Source organism: Eupeodes corollae, chromosome 1 (assembly GCF_945859685.1).
Source record: "Eupeodes corollae chromosome 1, idEupCoro1.1, whole genome shotgun sequence".
Classification (NCBI taxonomy): domain Eukaryota; kingdom Metazoa; phylum Arthropoda; class Insecta; order Diptera; family Syrphidae; genus Eupeodes; species Eupeodes corollae.
This window is the reverse complement of record NC_079147.1, coordinates 243721297-243745328: the sequence shown is the minus strand read 5'-3', so window position 1 is coordinate 243745328 and position 24032 is coordinate 243721297. Positions and strand designations below refer to the sequence as shown.

The 24032-nt window shown below is 31.9% G+C and overlaps 1 protein-coding gene and 1 long non-coding RNA gene across 2 annotated transcripts; one reads left to right on the top strand and one right to left on the bottom strand.

Moving 5' to 3' along the window:
- Positions 1-15378: 15378 nt before the first annotated feature.
- On the top strand, positions 15379-17090 carry LOC129939348 (uncharacterized). Its single transcript, XM_056047325.1, has 4 exons — positions 15379-15575; positions 16541-16623; positions 16693-16829; positions 16888-17090. Exons 1-4 carry the CDS (start codon positions 15518-15520, stop codon positions 17006-17008), a joined length of 399 nt encoding a protein of 132 aa, XP_055903300.1. The 5' UTR covers positions 15379-15517; the 3' UTR covers positions 17009-17090.
- Positions 17091-22855: 5765 nt separating this feature from the next.
- LOC129940743 (uncharacterized) lies at positions 22856-23556 on the bottom strand. Its single transcript, XR_008780748.1, has 2 exons — positions 23310-23556; positions 22856-23241 (listed from the first exon to the last, which is right to left on the bottom strand). It is a non-coding gene; the product is annotated as an uncharacterized LOC129940743 (long non-coding RNA).
- Between the last annotated feature and the right edge of the window lie 476 nt (positions 23557-24032).

Sequence of the window (24032 nt, the reverse complement as noted above, 5' to 3'; positions counted from 1 at the left end):
TAGGCTACTTCTGTTTGAAATCTTGTTTTAATTTAGCGATAAGAGGGGGTTTTCTTGTTTGACACAATCGTCAATCAGTGCTGATGATTATAATCTTTTGTATTAAAGTGTAATCAAAAAAGTCAACATAGATTGTTATGAAATGTGATAAAATATCAAGTTTTTATGATTTTATATTTCTTTTCAAAAATTCGCGCACACTTTAGAAATTATGACTACCCTTAGGATAATTACCCGCATTGCGACTGTTAGAAAAATAGGGAAGGATTTAAATGAAGATATTGATGCTGCACATTGGTTTAACAGTTCTGGAAAAGAAAGACTTATTTCAGTAAATCAATCAACATTAACAAAAAAATCACAATTTAATGCTGATCCAACGAGAGGTATTATTTGTAAGAGGTTGTTTTTAGGTTGATTTTTAAAGTAAAGATATATTTTCGAACCAGATGAGGTGGTCGCATCGGCTAGCAAGCGGAATAAACAAAGAGAGTCGTTGAAGAAGACCAGGAGCCGGTAATGATCGTCATCATCATCATTTTATTTAAGTAAGGTCTGCTTACAATCTTCCTAAATTTTACTCTGCCATGCAGTGTCTTAATTATAAGAAGTATGTATCAATAATATAACTTTAAAATATAGAGAAATAAATAAACTGGTATAGAATATAAAAATATAAGTTTTGTTGCTTTTTATTTTTACTGCAGGATTTTTAAACAACATATGGTTATTCTGATCCAGGGATTTTAACAGGTTTGTTAAGGTATTATATTATTATCAAGTCGTTTATTGAAAATAAATTATATAATGCCAGTCGAATATTTTTAAGATTAACACAAAAACAACCTTCAATGGGATTCACTTGGTTATGGATCTAGAACGATCATCATTGTGACACGATTAGTTAATTCAGGTTGATCTACTATTTATCATTTAAAGTTAAGGGCCCTATTATGACTCGCGAGTCGCAAGAAAAATTTAATAAATGTGACTATTTGGTATTACCGTTTGCGAATCGCCTAGTTGACATTCGCCTAAAATGTCAAAAAAATAGCGAATTGAAATCTCGCTCTATTACCACTAGCGAACATTCGCTTTTATCTGTCAGAATCGGTCGAACTGTAATTCTTCGTGACTCGAAGAAATTTACTGTTAAATTTGAAATCGGTGGTTGTTTGTTTGTTTTGAGAATAATTTTTGAAAATAAAGTAAAATGAGTCGAAGTAAAAAAAGGTAATGAATGCTTAAAATTAATGAATGAAATCAAGCACTTCACTTAGAACTACTGAAACTGTAGATTGCGCGAGACCCAGCTCAAAGTCACTTCCCACACCATTTTGGTGGCTTCCACTGCCGAGAAAACGCAACGCACATGCAAGTTTTATATATGGTGGAATTGCAGAACTTCGAGTAGTTTTAAATCCTGGTGTAATGATGTTTAAAATATAACCAAATGCATGCTTATTAACGCGATAAAATGACACAAACCTATAAAAAGAACAATTGAATTAAACTGAAATAGAATTCACGATTTTATTCTTACAAATTATCTGGGAGTTGAAGTGGGTTGGAGTTGTCCCTTAAACTTCTTCGTAATCTACACACCAATACTTTCTCCGCTCTTTCGTTTTCATCTTCATCTTCAAAAAATAAATCAATACTGCTTATCATATTTTGTTTTATTTATTTTACTTTTTTCCAAATTGTAAACAATATATCTCATCAACAATAATTTTCAGTTTTTGACGTTTCACCGAGTCATGACGTTACATATTTCACTTCTTAAAGTTGGTAATATTGTTCTCAAAAGCGAACGTCGAAGTTCGCCTTTCATAATACCACGACTTAGGCAATTCGCCAAAAGGTGTTTTAAATTGTGTTTTTAGCACTTGAATTCATTGGTTCTAAATAGGTTGGCATTTTAAACAGGGTAATTTTTGTGTACAAGTCTATTTTTCAAGTCCAAGTTCAAATTTTCGGAGACAGCACGCTACAAAATATTGAATTTTTACATACCTTTATGACTTCAAGGGAATTGGAAACTCGTCCACACATAAAACTGAGATTCGTAGAACGGCCTCTAAGCCAAAGACAAATGGGAGTTACTGGGATAATTTATACATATAACTTAAGACCGGATGGGGTACAGGGTTTTTAATAGATATTGAAAACATTGAACCAAAGTTGATAAAGGCAGAGTTTGCAAATTTTTTTTTTTGCCTGAGGATATCTAAAATATCTTGTTTATAACAATTTTCGCATCGGGTAACGTTTAATCGAAAAATTTGAATACTTTTCCGGTAAATGTTTGGAAAATAGTGTTAAACAATGTTGGGAGTGTGACGGCTGAAATTTGGCGCATACACTATTTTTAAAACAGTTGATGAGGGCTGAATAGCAGTTTAATCCAAATAACTTGAAAACAATAATTTCTTTTTCGTAAACCAAGTTATGGTAAATCATTTCAAGAAAGCACAAAAACTATAGTAATATTAATGGCTAGAATGGTCAAAAACAATGGTGTGGTAGTACATTTAGTAAAAAAAAAACTTAGTCAAAAAATAAAATTAATACGTTGTGAAAGAAAAAGTATTTCTTTGTACTAACTTTAGTTTATTTTACTTTTAATTTAATTTTACAAAAAATATGCTGAGCACTTTTTTCGTGTCTCCAAACCGGTTGAGTGCATGAAAAAATAATGGATATACAAAATTTAGCAATCAGTATGCTGGCAAAAGGTGTCAACACCATTGGAACTATAGAAACGGAGATTATCTCAAAAATTGGTTTTCAGTACTTTTGAGGGTTTATAACTTACGGCGCGGACATGAGATCTTGCGAGACTTCTTAAACAATGTGTAGAACACAACCCCTTTTTCACCCTATATTTAACTGGTGTAGTATAGTTATCAACGTTATGAACTTATGAGCAATGTCTGTATGTCTTTATTTGTCCTTAAGTTAATGTGGTTAAAAGTTATTTTTTTTTGTTTTAGGGTTAAATAATGTTGCCTTTTTTTTAAGGTTGTTTTTGTGCTCCTAATATAGTTTTGAATGTGCCCTGAGCTTTAAATCTCGTTAACTTACTTACTTACTTAAGGTGGCGCTACAGTCCGGTGTGAACTAGGGCCTCACCCAACAAACTTCTCCATCTAGCTCGGTCCCTAGCTAGATGTCTCCAGTTTCGCGCTCCAAGTTGGGTGAGGTCACCTTCCACTTGTGCGCGGCACCTGATCCGCGGTCTCCCTCTACTGCGCTGTCCTGTGGGTGCGGATTCGAAGACTTTCCGGGCCGGAGCATTGGTTTCCATGCGCTCTACGTGACCCAGCCATCTTAGTCGTTGGACTTTTACTCTTCTGGCTAAGTCTACGTCGCTGTACAGCCCGTACAGTTCGTCGTTCCATCTTCTCCTCCACTCCCCTTCGATGCATACGGGACCGTAGATCACACGAAGAACTTTTCTCTCGAAGCGACCCAAGGTGCTTTCATCCGCTTTTGTCATGGTCCATGCTTCTGCACCGTATAGCAGGACGGGATGATAAGGGTCTTATATAGCAACACTTTGGTCCCTCGAGAGAGGACTTTACCTCTCAATTGCTTTCTTAGTCCAAAGAAACAGCGGTTAGCAAGAGTTATTCTGCGTTTGATCTCAGCGCTGGTGTTGTTTTCTGCGTTTACAGTGGAGCCTAGGTAGACGAAGTCCTTGACTACCTCAAAGTTACGTCTGTCGATTGTGACGTTTTGACCAAAACGTCGGTGTTGTATGTCTTTTCTAGACGACAGCATGTACTTTGTTTTGCCCTCATTAACCGTTAAACCCATTTTTGCCGCTTCTGCCTCAATACTCACAAAAGCCCCATTGACATCACGCTGAGTTCTTCCGATTATGTCAATGTCATCAGCATATGCCAGTAATTGGACAGACTTTTGAAAGATAGTGCCTCTGGTGTTGACGTGTGAGCTCTGCACTATTCTTTCAAGCACGATGTTAAAAAAATCGCATGACAGCGCATCACCTTGTCTAAAGCCTTTTTTGACATCAAAAGGTTCTGTTAAGTTGTTTCCAACCTTTATGGAGCAGCGTGAATTCTCCATGGTCATCCTGCACAAACGGATGAGTTTGGCAGGGATGCCAAAACTAGACACGGCTCTATACAGCTCGTCTCTGTAGATGCTGTCATATGCGGCCTTGAAATCGATGAAGAGATGGTGGGTGTCGATTTGGTGTTCTTGAGTTTTTTCCAGGATCTGCCGTAATGTGAATATTTGATTAACTGTGGACTTTCCTGGTCTAAAACCACACTGATAAGGACCTATCAGGTTGTTGACGATGGGCTTTAGACGTTCACATATTACGGCAGAGAAGATTTTATAGGCGATGTTAAGTAGACTTATTCCTCTATAGTTGGTGCAGTTTAGAGGGTCTCCTTTTTTCAGGATCGGGCAAACAATACTGAGGTTCCATTCATCGGGCATGTTTTCTTCCGACCATATCTTACAGATAAGTTGGTGCATGCTCCTAACCAGCTTATCGTCGTCTAACTTGGCTTTCGTCGTCTATATCGAATGGGTCATCCTGCCTGACAGCGGAATTCAATCTCGTTAAAGTAAGTTTTTTTTCTGGACTTAACGATATTAAATAACTAGCTTATCCGGCCACGCGTTGCTGTGGCGCATTTTTAGTTATATTTTGTAAACTATTAAAGTGGAAACAATAGGAGAACATCAGACATGGGCACCACCATGGCTTTTTGCATTATGTGCCATTTGTAAAAAAAAACAAGGCGACCTTCATGACTGATTTTTAAATACCGTTGCCCCTTATTACAATACAATTATCATTTAGAAACGAAGATGGAACTTTAAAGCTGGTATACAAATATACTGGTTTGGGATTTGAAGGGGAAGGACTTTTAACACAATTGATCAAAATTTTGGAACAGTTGATGTAAGTCAAAACAAAATATTGTATTGTATCATAAATGTATTATTATTTGTTTTCAAGTTTGTAAAAAATACGTATATATTACAAAGCTTTTAGTTCATGTGGCAGTTAAACTTATAAATAAGGTACATAGGTTGGGCGATTAGTTTAAAATCTTCCAACCATATTTATTACTTTGAATTATAAATATTTTTAATTCCAATTATTTACCACTAATCGGTTCACAATATTTTTGGTTAATCTGTCTTTTGGTAACACAAATAGGTTCGACGGTTTTCCTACAAGTGAACATGGAACATATAGCTGCCTCTTGAGAAAAACATGGACTTTCCAAATCTAAACAACAAATGGACATTGTTGAGCCTTGAGAACTATTATAGCCATGTCAAAATCTAAACGAATTTGAAACTGAAATGTTTTTGAAGATATGGTAGAATCTGACTGTATTATTGGACTACGTTTCAAAAGGAACACTTTTCCTTTAAACTTTCCAGTTAAAATGAGCCAGTAATGATTCAGGTAATTACTCTGTATATCCGGAAATATACTTTGAATCAATTAATTTTTGTATTGCATTGCGTATTTGTTAGCAAATTTATAACACCAAAAATTGAAAAATAAAATTTCACTGTATTTCGTTTAATACAACATAAATATTACATATATCTATTTATGCCTCAGCAACATGTAGTGGTTAAGCTATTGAATAGTAGTTTATATGAAACGTTTGGAAGTTTTACATAGCGCCATCTATTGAATACTAACTCAGTCGTGTTTGAGTTTTAAATAGTGTAACTAACACGACTTTCTTTTATATATAGATTAATCGAATATTAAGACAAAGACATCACATGTCGTGTTTGTAATTGTTAGTCCAAGAAGATCATATACTGAAATCCCTGTCGGAACTATTGGATTGATTTAAATAAAACAAACAATTTTAACAAAGAAACACTTCACAACTTTATTCCTTTTAAAAACGAAACAGACTAACTACACAGTTGGTTTTTGAATACAGTAGAAAAGGTTGTGTTCAGCAATAACTTAAAAGATATTGAGGTGGCTGAATTCAGCTACAATTCAACAGCCCCCCTCAAAAACTAACTTATTTGATTTGTTTAATAGTTATTTAAAATCAAGTTAAAATTCATAAATTTACTTAACATGAATTTACAAAAAATTGTACGATACTTCTTAATTATGAATTTAAAAATATTTATACATATCAGTTTTTTTTTTTCAAATCAAAAATGTCTTCAATTTCAACTTATACTCAAAAAAACGTTTTTCTTCATTCAAACTTAGGTACTTATACAAAATTAATTAAAATTAACTATTTCATTTCAAAAACTATATATTTTAATTAAGAATTTAAAGGTATGTTTCATTTTCATTAAAGTTTACAGTTTTAATAAGTTTCATTTAATGTTCTTTGTTTTTCTGGGAGATTTGACAAAAATAAATCCAACATTTGTTGCAAAGGGTAAGGGAAAAACCCAGAAAAACCTTACCAGATTTTAATAATTGTATATTAAAAGTTTTTATCAATGTTATCATTTTTCAGTTATTTAACCCCATTCCATTTCTCAGCTCCACAAATTTGACTGCTGGCAACGGCTTGGTCAGAATATCAGCTAACTGATCACCTGTAGGAATGTAACATAATTTAATTATTTTTTTTTCAATTTGTTCTCTTGAAAAATGGTATTTAATATCGATATGTTTAGATCTCTTATGATTAGTAGGATTATTTGCAATACTTATACAGCCATTATTGTCTTCATAAATAACTATAGGTTTTAATAAAATAATTTGAATGCTAGTTGCCAATGACCTCAACCATAGAGCCTCTCTTACAGCTTCAAATAGAGCCATATATTCAGCCTCTGTTGAGGAGGCTGCTACGGATAGCTGTCGTTTCGTACTCCAGCATATGGTACATTGTTCAAACAATTTAAAAAGGTAACCAGTTGTACTTTTTCTATCTCTTTCATCATTTCCTCCCCAATCAGAATCCACATAACCACTCAAAATATCTGTATAACTACATTGGGTATAGGTTAATTTCAAATCTATAGATCCTTTCAGATACCGTAATACCCTTTTCAAGCATTGCCAAAGCTCTTTATTATTTTTATTTAAATATCTACTTAATATATTAACAGCTGTACTTAGGTCAGGTCGTGTGCATATCATTATATACATCAAACATCCAACAAGATTTCTACAAGGAGCATCATAAGATTCTTCTAAATTTAGAGCTTTATAATCTAACCTATTTTTCGAGTGGAGTACTAACAGCGTTGCAATCCTGCATTTTAAATTTATTTAAAACTGTTTTTATGTATGAACTTTGGTCTAGTGTTAAAATTTCCTTATTTCTTCGAATTCTAATTCCCAAAAAAAGTTTAATTTCTTTCAAATCGACCATTTGAAATTTATGCATCAAATACTTTTTAAAACTTTCCATTGTTTCAATATTGGCTGTCACAATCACAAGGTCATCTACATATAGTACTACATATATATTTTTTGAAAAATGTCCCCTGTCTAGAATGTATATACATCGATCTACTAACGAATTTTTAAAACCTTTTTCTTTTAGAGCTTCTTCAAACATTTGAAACCAACACCTTGCTGATTGTTTTAAACCATATAATGATTTATTTAACCTACACACTTGATTACTTGTGCTTGCGACTCCCTCAGGAACTTTCATATATATTTCCTCTTTTAAAATACCATTGAGGAATGCTGTCTTTACATCCATATGATGTACCAGTAAGTTAAACTGATTTGAAAATGCTAGAATAAATCTAAGGCTTGAAATTCTTGCAACAGGTGCGAATGTTTCGTTATAATCTAGTAAATATTCTTGATTAAAACCGCGGGCAACAAGACGGGCTTTGTATTTTAAAGGAAATCCGTTTTCATCATTTTTAATTGTAAATACCCACTTACAATCAATAATGTTTTTATTTTCAGGCTTAGATACTAGGGTCCATGCATTGCTAACTAGAAGAGAATTAAGCTCTTCTTTAATAGCATCATCCCATTTGGATCTGTTTTCCATATTTTGAATATCACTATAGGAAGTAGGAATCGTACATACTATAGATTGAGCACTCAATATATAATCATCATACAAAATAGGCCGCTTTTTGGTTCTATCACTTTTTCTGAAATCAATAGTAGTTTCTATTTTTGAGGGACTACCATCAAGTAAACACTCAGTTTCCAAAAAATCATTAGATTTATTAATTAATTCATTATCTAATTTGTGTATTTTATGAGGGATTACCTCTTCTGTGTATTTTGGCATTTCTAGTTTGTTTTCATTTTCAATAGACTCTACTGATTTTGACTCAAATAATTTTAAGACAGATGCATCAGTTTTCTTATTGGAGTTTTCAAAGTTAATTGCTTTGATTTTAAGTACAGGTCTAGATTCTAAGAAATCTGTCTCATCGACAATTACATCTCTTACCATTACAAACTTTTCAGTATCCACATTTAAAACTTTGTAACCATTTGGCCCATATCCAACCAAAATGGCTTTCCAAGACTTCTCTTCAAATTTAGTAGTTCTGGTTTTATTATGCACATAGACTGTAGCACCAAAAACTTTAAGATATTTGATTTGAGGCTTTCTACTATGCCACAATTCATATGGTGTTTTGTCTTGTTTTAAGGCTTTTGTTGGAGACAGATTTATTAAATAAGTTGCAGTTAAGACTGCTTCACCCCATAGTAAAGCTGGCAAACTAGCACCATGCAACATGGAACGAGCCTTTTCAGTTATTGTTCTAACCATTCTCTCTGATACACCATTTAATTGAGGGGTTCGTGGAACCGTTAAATGATAGCTAATGCCTTTTTCTACACAGTATTCTTTCATTTCATGAGATAAATACTCGCCCCCATTATCACAATATAGATTTGAAACTTTCAGATTAAAATGTGCTTCACTTTTTGCTACAAAATCTTTAAAAACGGAAAACACATCTGACTTATAGGATATTAAATAAGTTACACAGTAATGTGTATTTTCATCCAAAAACAATACAAAATAATTTTTATTATCAATTGTTGCAGGATTTATTGGGCCACATACATCTGAATGTACAATAAACAAAGGTCTTTGAATATAATTTTTATTTTTTTTATTTTCAAAGGGTAATCTACTTTGTTTACCATTTATGCATGCTTCACATAGACTGTCATTTGGAGATATATTCTCAATCTGATTTATATCATTTACCATGCTTTTTTTTATCATTTCAATAAATATAGATTTTCCTATATGGCCCAAACGCTGATGCCACAATTGATAATTTCCCTTTTGTGTACTAAATGCTTTTTTATCATTTATTTGAAAATCAATGCTAAATAAATTATTAAAACTCTTACCCTCAATAATCATTTTACCACCTTTATTTATTGTTACTCCGTGTTCATTGAAGATAATTGTCATTCCAGCTTGTTGCATTTTTCGCACAGACAGCAAATTGTATGGGACATCAGGGCAGTAAAGCACGTCCTCAATTATACCCTCTACACCAATATTGCTAGTAACACTGATATTGCCCTTCTTAGTGGCAGATATGTATGCACCATTTTTGGCAATATATATTTTGATTGGCGGCTTCAAATCCACGAACTCTTTAGTGTATTCCTCCTTGTTTATTATATGGTCTGATGCTCCAGAGTCCAAGAGGAATGACAAATTTGATTCATTTGTCAAGATATTGACACCAGCCATAAATGCGAAACTTGAAGATTCATTATTTGCAGTCGAAGGCTCATTAGACTGAGCTGTCTGGACGATTTTTTTGTTGTAAATATTATTTTTGTTTAAGTTTCCCCTTTTATAATAAAAGCAGTCGTTTATTGTGTGTCCTTTTCTACCACAGTGGTAACACTTTATGTTATTGTTATTTGTTTTTTTGTTTGGTTTATATTTTTGTTTCGAACCGTGATTGAAATTTTTATTAAATTTAAAGTTTGAAGTACCGAGATTAGGTTTATTTTTAAAGGTCGAAGTTCGAGTTTCTACGTGAAGAACTTTTAAACTTGTATCACGATTCTCGGCAGCCAATTTAACTTCGTGGTCAAGCAACCGCGTTTTAACAAAGGCTAGTGTTAAATTGTCTTCCGCTAAGGTTTCAATTGCGGTTACAATACCATCGTACGAAGAAGGGAGTGTAATAAAAAGATGAGAAATTTTGTCCGCTTCTTGTAGTTTAGCACCCGCAGCTGACAACTCGGCAAATAACTCGTCAATCATTAAAAAATGTTTCGAGAGGGGGGTGTTACCTTGAAGTTTGAAAGTTAAAAGTTTCTTACGAAGCGCCAATTGAGTAGCGAGACTTTTTCTCTCATACACTTTGTCAAGACTTCTAAAAACGTTTTTCGCGGTATACTCTTGTTTAGCAAAATTTAAAAAAGAATCGGACAAGTACTCCACGATTGTGCCTTTCGCAATACGCTCAGCCCTTTTCCACTCATCATTTATAACTTTCGGAGTTTCGTAGTCTATGACTTTAATAACGTCGAGTTCACTGAGTAAAGCACGCATTCTTATCTTCCATACACTGTATTTTTCACCGTCGAAAACTTTGATATTCTTTTTCTTTTCCATAATGATAATGATAGACAAACACTTTTCCGATCAGCGACAAAAATTTTTTTTTTTTCTCTAACAGAACACAAAAAACAGTTGCACACGAATGTGTGTTGTTGTCGATACTTTTCTGTTTTTTTGTTTTCTCTTTTTCTTTGTTTGTTATCTGTATATAGGCAGATCGCAGATGTCTAGACGAATTTGATTCGAGTAAAAAAACGAAACACGAGAGTGAGACACAAATAGTTTTATATTTAGGCGTACACACACAAATGCATAATCAAGAACCGTTAGCCTTAGCAGACAAGCACAATATGAACGAGAAAAAAAAGAATAAAAATAATGCGCACTTCAAAAAAATTAAATTGAGTTCTTCAAAAAACATTGAATTGAAATTTCTTTAATCCGAGAAGAAATATTTATAGAACAGCGAATTACTGGTCCCATAACCTATTGGATTGATTTAAATAAAACAAACAATTTTAACAAAGAAACACTTCACAACTTTATTCCTTTTAAAAACGAAACAGACTAACTACACAGTTGGTTTTTGAATACAGTAGAAAAGGTTGTGTTCAGCAATAACTTAAAAGATATTGAGGTGGCTGAATTCAGCTACAATTCAACAGGAACCATCTTCTTGGGAAGATCGCCGTGTTTTAACTTTTCACCATGAGAATATGATTTTATTTTATTGGACATAAATCACAAAGGCCTAATTTTATACTGTGTGCAAAAAATCCTATATCTTGGTTTTATATCAAATCTTATCTTTCATTTGACACCATTAAATCCTCAAGAGTCATGAGCTCAATAATTGATGAATGCAAAAAATGTAGTACCTTAAAAGAAACAAACGACCCAAATCAAATATTGACAGTTCATTTATTCTTTTTTTTATCTCTTATTAAGATTTAGATATAAGTTGGATCAAATTAAAGTTAACAACCTTTTGAACCACTTAGAAACTATTTATTTGGAGAAATAATGTTCATTTCCTAATTTTAAATTCCTTTAAGTCAACTGCATTCCTAATATTATTATCTTCATTTGATGAAAATTAATGCTGTTTTTGTAGTTTTTATTAGAAAATTAATATTTAAACTACATTATTCAAGTAGTTTAATATTTTGCTATTCTTTATTCTTATATTTTGTTTAACGTAAAAAGTTTGAGATGGTATTTAATGCGCTAAAAAACACCTATTTAAGAAAGTAGAAGAATTTTAATAGCTTTTGCACATCTTTTCTTCTCTACACTATAATAACTTCTGTTGGATTGTTCCCCAGAGTGAGGCCGTATTTATTAGTTTTTGCGGCTTAGCTCCCATTTCTATAATACCTTACAAATATACAAATCACGATTTAGAGCAAGCCACTATGGGCCTTGAATAGAGTTGGATCAAAATAAAAAAAAACTGGGGTTTTGAAGAGTTTAGAGCACTGCTTCGACCCGTAATTTGTTGAAGTATCCAGATGTCTCTACTTAGATCTCATCAATAATTTTTGTATTGACCTATGGACCAACCTTAAATGGAGTCAAACATATCAAAATCATCACTAATTACTGCAAGTGTTAAACACTCTATTTAGCGTATTAGGGTACAATTCTTTAAGTAAAGGACGCCTGACGTACGGTATTCATTCATTCTAACGGCTTGCGTACACTAAAACCGAATTATTTTTGTAATAAAAGATTTCAAAAAAAAGTATATTTTCGAAATTCAATTCATACCGTCAGTAAATTAAATATTTGTGTAAAGAAACGAACTAAAGAAAAAAGAAAAAATTACCGCAGCGCTAGACCAGATCTTCTCTTGTACTCTTCTTGGAATTTGTCCCTTAAAATACTCCATTTTTTCTTTATACTCGGAACAGTCAGTTCCATCTCTGAAGAAACTTCCTCCTTTTTTTCGTAAACTTTATGGTATAAATTGAACAGACAACGGATGAAAAATCCAAACATGTTTGGATTATGTCGGTTGATCGGTTACTATTTGGCGTTATAGGACGTTGCTGCTTTCCCTTTCAGTGGTGTTCGCGCTCCAAATGTGAATTCAATTTTTCCAATACTTCAAGCCCTTTATTATTTCAGCAAATATTTGTACAAGGCAATCTTTTTTCCTTAAGGCTGTAATTTTGTATCGATTTCATGAAGGGACCCACTTTGGTAAACCTAGTGAATTTTCTTTTTCTGTAAATAGTATCTTTTATGCAAATAGATTTATTCGTTATTAATCCTTGAAAGTTTTATTATTTGATAAAATAACTAACCTCAGTGATTTTTTTGTTATATGGAGTTGTATTTAACAAATAAATGGTGTTTTATACGACGTAAATAGTTTTAGGTTGGAAACAGTATTTTAACTTACTGTAATTTTGTCAGCTTTGAAGTGGTTTATTTTAGTGGCAAGAGCTGTAGTTTCAAAAAGACGGTCAAAATTTAAAGTAGCTTATGCCAAAAATTGAATTATTGAAAGAAACGTTTGTTAAACGCATAGTTTCATGTTACGTAATCGGGAATTGCCTCCAAGATCGTGCGACAAATATCGACTATTTCCTGGGGAGATATGTGAAGCCGCTAGTTCACGCCGCTGGTAAGCATGAAATGATTGATCACTTTTGGAAGACAGCATTCGCTGCCGATATACGGCCCAAAATGTTAGAAAAAGTCATCGAGTATTAGACAATGCCACAAAATTATCGTTCGAATAAAGTACAAATTGTCATCCTTAGTAATTTCACGTGAATTCTTAATGTTTTATTTCAACTTTCTTAACTCATCAACTGCATCAGTGTGGGACGGAACTAAATTCTCTGAATGGTTTAAAACAACATCAGGTGTACCCCAAGGGTGTATATTAAGCCCGATATTATTCACCTTGTTTATTGATGACGTTTGTGATGTTCTTCCGGGTGGAATACTATTTGCCGGTATACTAATCAAAGTTTTGCTCTACGCCGACGATTTAGTTTTATTGGCTGACAATCCATCTACCCTTCAGCTGCAAATTAACAAACTTTACATATTTTGTTAATCCTGGAGTCTCTGCGTCAATACTAACAAGAAAAAAATGATTTTTGAACCGCGTCATAGAAGAAGACTCGCAGATGAAAACTGGTCCCTAAACAACGCGCCTACTGAGGTCCTTCATAATTTCAAATATCTTGGAGTTTGCTGTCTTACAATCTTAATGTTTCGAAACACGTGAAAGAAAAAAGCAACGAAGCCAAAGTATCTCTAAACTTTGCCTTCTTCAACAATCCAAACCTTAAAACCAACTCAGACTACATATTGAAAGTTATGAGGAGGGATGAAAGAAGCCTTCACAAATCCATTATGACAAGGCTTATGCAAACAAATGCCTCCCCTTTTAATGAATCGAACCAGATAGCTTCTTTAAATGGCAGTAATCTATTCTTTTTGGAGTCCAATTTAAATCAATGGCACACCATGTTCAATTATCTGATCGCCAGAACTGATGAACATATCTTCAGTGAACATCTTTCAAGAGACTCAACAACATTATCAAGAAATGTGTATAAAAACCTCAATCACCAAATAACATCACAAGCTAATTATTTCAGTAACAATTTTTCTTCTGAGGCTATTAGTTACATATTTAGAGCCCGAGTCGAAATACTGAATCTTAACTCTATGCTGCATAGAACTGATGTTCCACAAATCTGTAGCCTTTGTAACACCGGAGAACCAGAAAACATCACACACTTCTTTGCATCGTGTCGTCTACTCCAAGAGATTGGACAGCTGTATTTCGGACTGAATTTTCTTCCCCCAACTCAATTTTTTGGATGATCAACTGTCTATAGATACTACGAATATGCTCTAAATTCCCGCAATATTTTTCTATAACTCAACCAGTTATTGCAAAGTTTCCTAATTACTATTTTGTGTTTTAAATCATGTTAAAAATTGATATATTTTTTATTTCAAAATCATCTCAAAATTGTTGAATTCGAACTTGATGCTTTAACAAACTATTACTTCTTTTTTTAATTATTATTTGAATTTTAACTTTTTTACGTTTAAATTGTGTTTTTGTAATGATGTGTCGATCAGGCAAACGGCAGAATTGCCATGTCCATATTCTTAAAGAAAAACATTTGTTAATAATTTATATCTTAAAATGAGGAAAATATCTATCTACTAAAATAATTTAATCTTCATCTGCCTATTGAAGATATAGATTTAAACTTTGCAAAACCATCATTTATAGTTAAAAACTAACTTAGACTGAAAAACACCGAATTAAGTTGTTTTTAACATTTTATAGAGGGATATTTTAAGAACCTGATGTAACACACAAAAGACTTATAAGTCGTGAACCGAATTCAGGACAACTTAATCTCTTGAAAAAGTACGACTACTCTTTTGTTTATTTTTTTTGTCGACCAGTGTAAAAGAATCAATGGTCCTTAAATAAAACAAATCTATAAAGATTCAAAAATGGGATAAAATGTTTTAATTCATTTTGCAGTTTAATTATATTACAAAAACTGTATGGAATTAAATAACGGTACTGGGACAATGAGAACAGTGGTTTTTTGAAGGTGTGAATTCAACATATAAAACTCACAAAGTACCACGGATAGCAAAGTAACGGAAAGGGAACATAAAAACCAAAACCTAGAATTTAGAAGCATAAATCTAAAATTCTTTCGTATGCCAACTTGAAGGAATCATCATCATCATTATCATTTCGTTCTTAGCCATATTCTACTGCAGGCAATACACGTCACATAAGACTCATCACAAAACTTGGGTATAAAAGTTTTACCCAACCATTTGGGAAGGTTAGTCTTAACCCGATCGTCCGTCGTATAGAACCTTTATAATAGTTACTTTTTTGTGAATCTATAGACTTGTGTACAGATCTCATCGACCAAAGTTATTTTTAGATTCGTTTTAACTTAACAAAAACCGCAATCATGAAAATCACCTGTCTGGTTTTATTCTTTGTGGGATTAGCTGCTTTTGCTAGTGCAGGTATTTAATTATCAAAGATTCATCAACATCATCAGCATCAACAACGTTAACGCTTCTAAACAAATTGAATGGCGTCACAGAGTTTTACAAAAAAAAGTTTATATTTATTTTATGATTAACAAATTGATTAGAAAAATCTGACAAGTTGGTAATGAATGATTTGTATAAAATTCGTGATTATTGGTTTCGGTTCTTGGAAAAAAATTGAATAGACTTGAAAGTGTACTTTTCCGATGCATTCCAATAGACCTCCGTCCGGATGGAAGATTGTAGAACCAATTATGAGTCATTTATTGTGTTTGCAAATAAAAAATAATGATGATCGTTCAATGATCTTTGCCAAGGGGCATGCCTCGAATGAGGAAGTGTGTCTGACCCTCATTCGTCTCAACAAAGAATCTTCTTCTTCGCATTGGCAATGTTTGGTTTTGTGATTTATACAACATACAAATAAAAATTACTTGACTTCATAGTGTTGGAGAAGGTATTTACGATACCTACGTGTCTTATTAGCCATTCAAGCCATTCAACACACGTTCTGAGAAAAAAACAACCAACGAATATCCACGATCCACCTCACCAGGGCAATGTATCTTTTGCCTTTCAAATGTTATTTCAAGTTCGCAATAATCAAGACAATCTATGGAAAGGAATCTAGAAGACGTACGGATTTAGGTTAAAGTCTAGAATTGATTTTTGTGGTTTAAATGATGAAAGAATTTCCCCTAAAAACAAGTTCGAAAAGATTATCAAAGTAATTAAGAGCCGGTTTATTTAATTACTTTCACGTTGCCAAAATATCTCATCTTAGTTATTTATAATGATTATGGCTATGGCTATGGCTAACTATGATGATGATGATGATGGTTTTAATTAAAAATTATTATACCTACCTATATCAACTTTGTTTATCTATTTCCTGTTAAGTGTTTGTTTTATATCGTCATTTGTTTTTTGTTTTCTAGAATCTGGCTACTTTGTTCCCAAAGCGTTTTACAAATTAGATGCTGAGGGCCATAAGTCGAATGTCCATGAAATCAATCCACACGTATGAGTTCATCATTTCTATTTGTTTATTTATATTATTAATTTTTTTTTTTTGTATTTATGATTATAGCAAGCAAATATCTTGAGGCGTTTGAGGAGACAAACTTCGTCTAGCAGTTCAAGTAGCAGCTCTACTTTCACAGCTAATGGTGGACCAACTTTTTTTGAACATCATAATTCAGTTAAGACCGATGTTGGGGGTTTTGGGTAAGTTTGAGTTATTTGAATATTAAATAATAAATAATTTTAATTTTGTTAATTATAGACTTCAGAGCCGTTTTGGTGGTGATGATGATTCCATTGGATTTGGGCATGCAGTTCATACACAAGGTGTGATTAGTAATGGTCGTGTTGTTTATCAAGAAACTAAACACCAAAAATTGTAAAAACCATTTTAAACTTTAAAGGACTTTTAAATTTCGGTATTTCTGAATAAAGAACACTCATTTTTGTATTAAAGGAAACTAAGAGGATTGAGGATATTTTTATTTGCCTATTAAAAACTTATCAAAGTGATAAAATGCAAGCGGTTTCACACTAATTGTAAGCATTAACACAAAATAACTTTTAGTTTGAGTAGCGAAGTTCCTAAGTTCCTAAAAATTCCTACCCTTTGCACTTTGTCCGAACGCATTAAAGACGGTAAGAATACAAGTATGATAATTTTTTAGTGTTTATTTTGGTATAATATAGGCATTATGACACATTATTTCAAGCTCGTTTTGAATACCACGCCTATAATGAAATCAAAATCAAAACATAATCAAAACAATGCCAATGCGTTTTGTATGATAAAGTTATGTTTTTTGATATAAAAACAGGTACAATTCAATCGAAACCCCTTTAAAGTAGTGTTAAGTTTATGAAACACTTTAAACTACGAACACTTTACGACAAACATCAAGTATTGGGTTACAAAAACTTTTTGTTAATCAAAATCCAGTGAGTGTTTTTTAACTTTCCATACGAAGAAATTGTAAAGGGTTCGATTTTTCGAATTGAAAATTTTAACAATAATCAACGTTTAATACAACCTAAATTGAAGCTTATTAAAGCCAAAACTGTGTGTGTGTGCGTATTTTAAACGTTCGTATGGCCGTACTCTGAGGATATCTTTTTTTGGTGGGCCATATCTCAAGAACCAGTGAATATAATCGTCTTCGAAAATATTTAGTTTTACAGGAAATAAAAATATAAAATATACAGAAAGGACAATTTAAAAACAAAGTAAAAGGAGGCTGTGTGAGAAAATAAAATTGAAGTCAATATCTTTCATTGTTCTCTTAATACTTAAGTCCAAAACCATTTCTTATCAGTTTGTTGCAGGTTTTCCTGTCTTGATAAAAAAAGTTGTCAATTGATTTTTTCTAAAAACTTAACTTTAAGCAACAATAAATTGCATGTGATAACACGAGTTTGATTTCAAAATCTGTTTTTGGTCCTGAGATTTTTAATCGAAAACCAAATTTATAAAATTTTAGAATTATTTTTTCAAAGTTATTTTTTTATTTAAAAAAATAAAGATTATATATAAAGAAAACAAACCCAGACGCAAAGGCTTCCCCTAAGTAGACAAACTTATTTAATACCTTGCTACTTGCTACAGAAACAAAGCATAATTTTTGATCCGTCATGTGTTCGAAATAATTTGGAACTCACCTAAAGGTGTGTTCAGATTGAAGGAACATTTTTAAAACAGTTTAGAAATAGAAAAACATTTCAATGTTTACAACATTGTTAACTTCCCATAGGAAGTTATTGTAATGGGTCAAATTGAAAATTTTCACATTTCTCGACTTTTCAAGGTCCCTAGAGTCGAAATAAAAGATTTTTAAAAAGATGTCTGTGCGTGCGTGTGTACGTACGTTCGCGACGTTTTTTTCGTCGTCCATAGCTCAAGAACCAGAAGAGATATCGACTTCAAATAAATTTTGTTATACAGATAATAAGGCAGAAAGATGCAGAAAGGGCTCTGAAGAAAATTGCGTGGGTGGTTTTTTTACCATAGCAGTTTGAAAAAAAGGTGAAAATTTTGGTTAACCCTAAATATTTTACGAACCAAAAACGCTAGAGACTTGAATTAAATTTTATATAATATATTGTAACGTGATACCAAACAAGTATATTTTTTGAAAAAAATTAATATAACGGTTTTTTGTATAAATCAATAAAACTGAAAAAATAAATTTGTCACCTCCAAAATTTTACGACTGAAATATGATTTCATCTCCAAAACAATTTTGTGCATCGAATAATAATGTTTTTGATATCTGGTTAAATTTTGAGAAAAATCTAATTGACAGTTTTTTTTATAAAAAATAAAAATCTAAAAAAAACATTACTCAAAGTTGGTAAAAATTGAATAATGATTCAAATATCTTTTCAAAAACTTAAAATTTAGGATTCAAACTTATTTTATCTTATGAGGAATATTGTTTTCAACATTTTGAAAAATTTTGAGAAAAATCGAATTGACAGTTTTTTTTACAAAAAATAAAAACCTAAAAAAAGAATGTATAAAAGTTGGTAAAAATTGATTTTCGACTCAAATATCTTTTGAAAACTTTGAGCTATTGGCTTTGATTTACTTTAATCTTTCAAAAAATATTGTTGTCAACATTCAATTAAAGTTAGAAAAAATTGAATTCACAGTTTCTTAACAAAAAATAAAAACCTAAAAAAATTTATAAAAGTTGGTAAAAATTGATTTTCGACTCAAATATTTTTCCAAAAATTGTAGATATTGGCTTTTAACAACTTTTATCTTTAAAAAAATATTGTTGTCAACATTCAATAAAATTTTGAAAAAAATTGAATTGACAGTTTTTGTGCAAAAAATTAAAAACCTAATCAAAATTTACCAAAAGTTGGTGAAAATTGATTTTTGACTCAAATATCTTTTCAAAAACTTGAAATATTTTCTTCAAACTAATTTTATCTTATAAGAAATATTGTTTTCAATATTCGATAAAATTTTGAAAAAAATCGAATTAACAGTTTTTTTACAAAAAATAAAACTCTAAAAAAACAATTCTAATACTTGGTAAAAATTTACTTTCAATTTAAATAGCTTTTCAAAAATTAAAAATATTGGCTTCAAACTTATTTTATTTCACAGAAAATATTGTTTTCGATATTCAGTAATTTGTATATAAAAATCCAACAGTCCGTTTTTTCATTTCATGAAACTCCCAAAAATATAAATGGTAAAAAGGATAAGGTAGACAACAACACTATGGGCAAGTTCAGAAAACAAAAAGGAGTTAAAGGTAAGCCAAGTTTTTAGTATCTGATTGGCCAACTTTTAAGAAAATTGGTTTCCAATTAAGGCAACTTCATTCAAAAAAAAAAAACAAGGTCAAATAAAGTTCTGAGCTTAAAATGTACAAGACTTGAAAATCTGATTAGTGGCCTTGGTAACATTGTACGTTCAAAGAATGCAGTTACCGCAAATGAAGTCCCTTATTTTGCCTGAACCAAAATTAAATACATAAATGGTATTGAAAGAAACAAACGGTATACATTTTAGAAACGTTTTTTAAACAATATTTCTTTTGTGTGGACACACCTTAATAATTTTTTATGGTAAACATAAATTGGATATACCTATATAAGCATTTTGTAGATAATTTTGTCCTATACAATTTTTGATCGAGGCTTTTTACTGTACAAACAGTATGAAGCGAGATATTAACGCAAAGGCTACTTGTTTTTAGCGAAAAAATTATATTTCCTTAAAAGTGTAGGTACACTTTGTTGGCCTTATAACGGAAAAACAACTTTACGTGAAAATGTTAGAAGACCATTTTTGTAGATAATTACCTCCTCTAAAATTTGTGCCTAAGACTTTTGTTTGTACGACCAATAAAATACGAGATATTAAAATAAAAAGGTCAATTTCTTGACCTTTGACTTCGAATAACCTTTGACGCATACACGAGATCGAGGTTGACTTTTTACACATTGTTAACAACAATATCAAAAAGATGTGTACCAAAATTCAGCTAGGTGGAAATTTTTCCGAGCTGAACCCATTTTTGGACTATTAAGATGTATGTGCATAAATTATATTTAATATCATAGCCTCAATGAAGGAAAGAAGTGAAGGTTTGGTCCTTACCATATAGTAAGGGGTTAGAATGGTCCCTTTGCATTTTACGATATCTGCGCCTTACCACAATGTATTCTTCTTCGACCAAAATACAAAGGTTTACCTACATCAACAGGTGGAACAACTTCACCACGTGTCAGGTCACAAAAGACATCTGGCCAACGCTGGATTTAAAACATTCAAGGTGCTTGGTATCTCTAAGCAAATCGGATATAAGCTCGATAATAGGTGTCATAACCAGTCACTGTCTAATAGGAAAGCACGCTACGCGACTATGCGTATTCTCAAATGACTTTTGCAGAAGCTGTACGGACGAGGAAGAGTAGGAAACATTTCTTCATCTTCTCTGTACATGCCCTGTTTTGGCTCGAAAACCCAAGAATTACCTAGGATAATTCTTCTTTAACGATCTAATTCATAGTAGCATAATCAGCCTCCCACGTTTCGTAAGAGACTCAAACTAGTTGAGCTTAGGAGGAAGCCTCAAGATTCATGTGCTATCACAATGGGCCATTAAACTAGCCTAAGTGTGTTCGTTTCTACTTGGACAGCAACTTCAACCTAACATAACGTAACCTACATCAATATTCCGAATCAAATCTAAATACTTGTGAATGAAACTAGCGTATTCCTTTATTTTTTTGTTTAAGACAAGGGATAAGCTCACCGCTTAAAATCGCCTGTTCAGGAACCTGGGCAAAAACCTTTAAAAACTAAATATTATTAGGAATAACTTGTCTTTTAGTCGGAAATCAACAATCTAACACCTCAAAGTAGCTGTCAGACCTGTAAATACATATGTATTCATACATTTTTCAGAATTTGTATTCTTAAAACTATGTTCATAAATAGAATTTCTCGTACTTAGTTTTCGTTTGCCATTTTCTTCATAGTCCAATAATTAAACTAGATATTCACTTCCAAATAATTATGTCAAAAAATGTTACTTCTTTGCACTTTAAGTTTCAAGTTTAACTCAGTTATTTCATACAATTGACTGATTTGAAGAAATTTATCAAAACATTAGTTAATTTAGTTAAACAAAATTTATTTTGAATACACATATCTTTTTTAATTGTGAAGTAAATCAACCTAAGCCGTAAAAACAATTATGTCCCGAAAAATAATATCTCTACGATGTTAGTCATTCAAAAAGTCAGTAAACGAATACAAATATTACAGGAGAAACCTAAAAAAATGTGCTTCAGATCCTGACGTTAAAGAAATGGTATTGTTTAATACTTATTTTTTTTACTTCTATTCGTCGATCGGCTTCTTTTTGACTTTTTCTTAAAACAAACATCACAATTAAACTCATTTTCTTGGTCGACAGCATACTCTTGATTTGGAACACATATTCCGTAATCTTCTTGCTTTTTCCATATTTTCGGTAGCACCCTTTTCGATGAACGTTCGATCATTTTTTTCGTTCGAAAGAATATATCCGTAGCATAACTTACGCAATAAAACAAAACCAAACTTATTATAAACGTTGTTATTTCCACCAACCAACTTTCCCTTAGAATCCATGATTTTGGAATGGCTATTGAAATGCCTGTTGTCAAAGTGCAATAAATTAATCTTTCCAAATTATTCCAAATTGTCATAACCCCGAATTCGATTAAGAGTAAAGAAGCGAACATTTCAATCCACCAAAGACACCAAATTGGAATTGTTTTATAACGTTCAGGCACAATTTCTACATCCATAAGAATTTCTATAGTTGTTAAAAGAATAATCCAACTTGATAGGGTAGATTGAGACGAGGATTTCATATCATTGGGCTTTAAAAATACAGTCATCCTCAGGATCTTATGAACAAACGAAGCCACTATTATAGCCAATAATTTTGCCATTTTTCAAATCTATATACAAAACAAAAAAAAGAACGAACATAAAAACTTAAAAACGAATAGTTTTTAGTTGACTTTTGAAATTTCAATTCAAATATTTTAAAATGCGAAGTGTAATTACTTGCTATTCATTTTGGTAGTTTATTATACGTTATAAAATCTCACTTCGGCAACTCTGTTTGTTTCTTACTTTTCTGTGAAGTTCAAGAGCATCCGATTTAATGAGGTATTAAACCAAGAGCAACGTTCAAGTGTTTGATAATGAATCATTATTGGAATCTGTTAAATTTATTTATTAAAATATAATTTTTTGGTATAGAATGTATTAATTATTTAGGCAACAACATTATTCTTGCAGATGCTGGTGGAAACATAAATTCTGTGGTAGTTTCCGGTCGATAGGTTGGGTAAGTGAACGGTATATCTGGCCGAATGTATTCATAACCTCTAAAAACGCTGTTAAATTCTGTACTTCTAGGGGTTGGAAATTCTGGTCTTCCATAGTTGTATCCATCTCTTTCGTATTTATAAATCGGCAGGACTTTTTTGTCAAAAGTTTCATATTGACTTTTTAATAAAGCTTGTTGCTCGAGAAGATCGTTGTCGTTTTTTGAAATTTTTTCCACCATTGGCATCAGATTGACAGTTTTTAATACTAGAATTATTTGATAAGAAGAATTAATAAAAAGCATTAACTATTTAAAAACAATTTACAAAACTTACTGCTTAAAGAAACACAAATTGTTAATACGAAGAAACTTTCTCGAAACAACATAATAAAAAGAGTCTGCAGGAGTGATTGAGGTGCTAAGCTGTCTTGAAGTACAATGAGAGTTCCCTATAAATATTCTTTGGTTTTTACGCACTTTTCCATTTGTACAATGCAATGTTTACCAGCGATTCGATCTAGTGAGACTTGAAAGTCATAAACTTACAAGATAAGACCTACCTATGTATATTTATATTTTAAAGTCGAAATATTTAAACAACACATAAAACAAACCGATTGTTTGCCAGAGCATTTTAACGGAAATGGGTTATTTTTTGCGAATGATGATTATGTCAAAAATACAATATTTCAAAAGTGCAGGTACCAAGTGAAATTGCAAGGTCAAGTGTGTGCTTTTTGAGAAGTTAACGAGTGTGCTTATCCCATATTTCACTCTATAGGGTATATTTTACTATTATTGGCATATTTAAAACAAATTAAACAGTTAAAATTGTTCATAGTTGCAGACCACGAAAACTGATATTGGGAAATTTCAAATACCAAAATGTACTGGTTTTTTGAACTAGTAAAAACAAATTATTAATAGGAAAACTTTTTTTTTAAATAATCTACAGTAGGCCTCCCACGTTTAAACTGTTATAAGAATAGGTCTAACGAACTTTAGTGGTATACGAAAGATTGTAGTGTCGTTGTTGTATATCCGACAGATCAGAAGT

What these genes read in the sequence shown, in the direction of transcription:
- LOC129939348 (XM_056047325.1), top strand. Translation starts at nt 15,518, where the DNA reads ATGAAAATCACCTGTCTGGTTTTATTCTTTGTGGGATTAGCTGCTTTT. An exon ending in TCCATGAAATCAATCCACAC is followed by an intron (nt 16,624 to 16,692) that starts GTATGAGTTCAT and finishes TTATGATTATAG; the next exon opens with CAAGCAAATATCTTGAGGCG. An exon ending in ACCGATGTTGGGGGTTTTGG is followed by an intron (nt 16,830 to 16,887) that starts GTAAGTTTGAGT and finishes TGTTAATTATAG; the next exon opens with ACTTCAGAGCCGTTTTGGTG.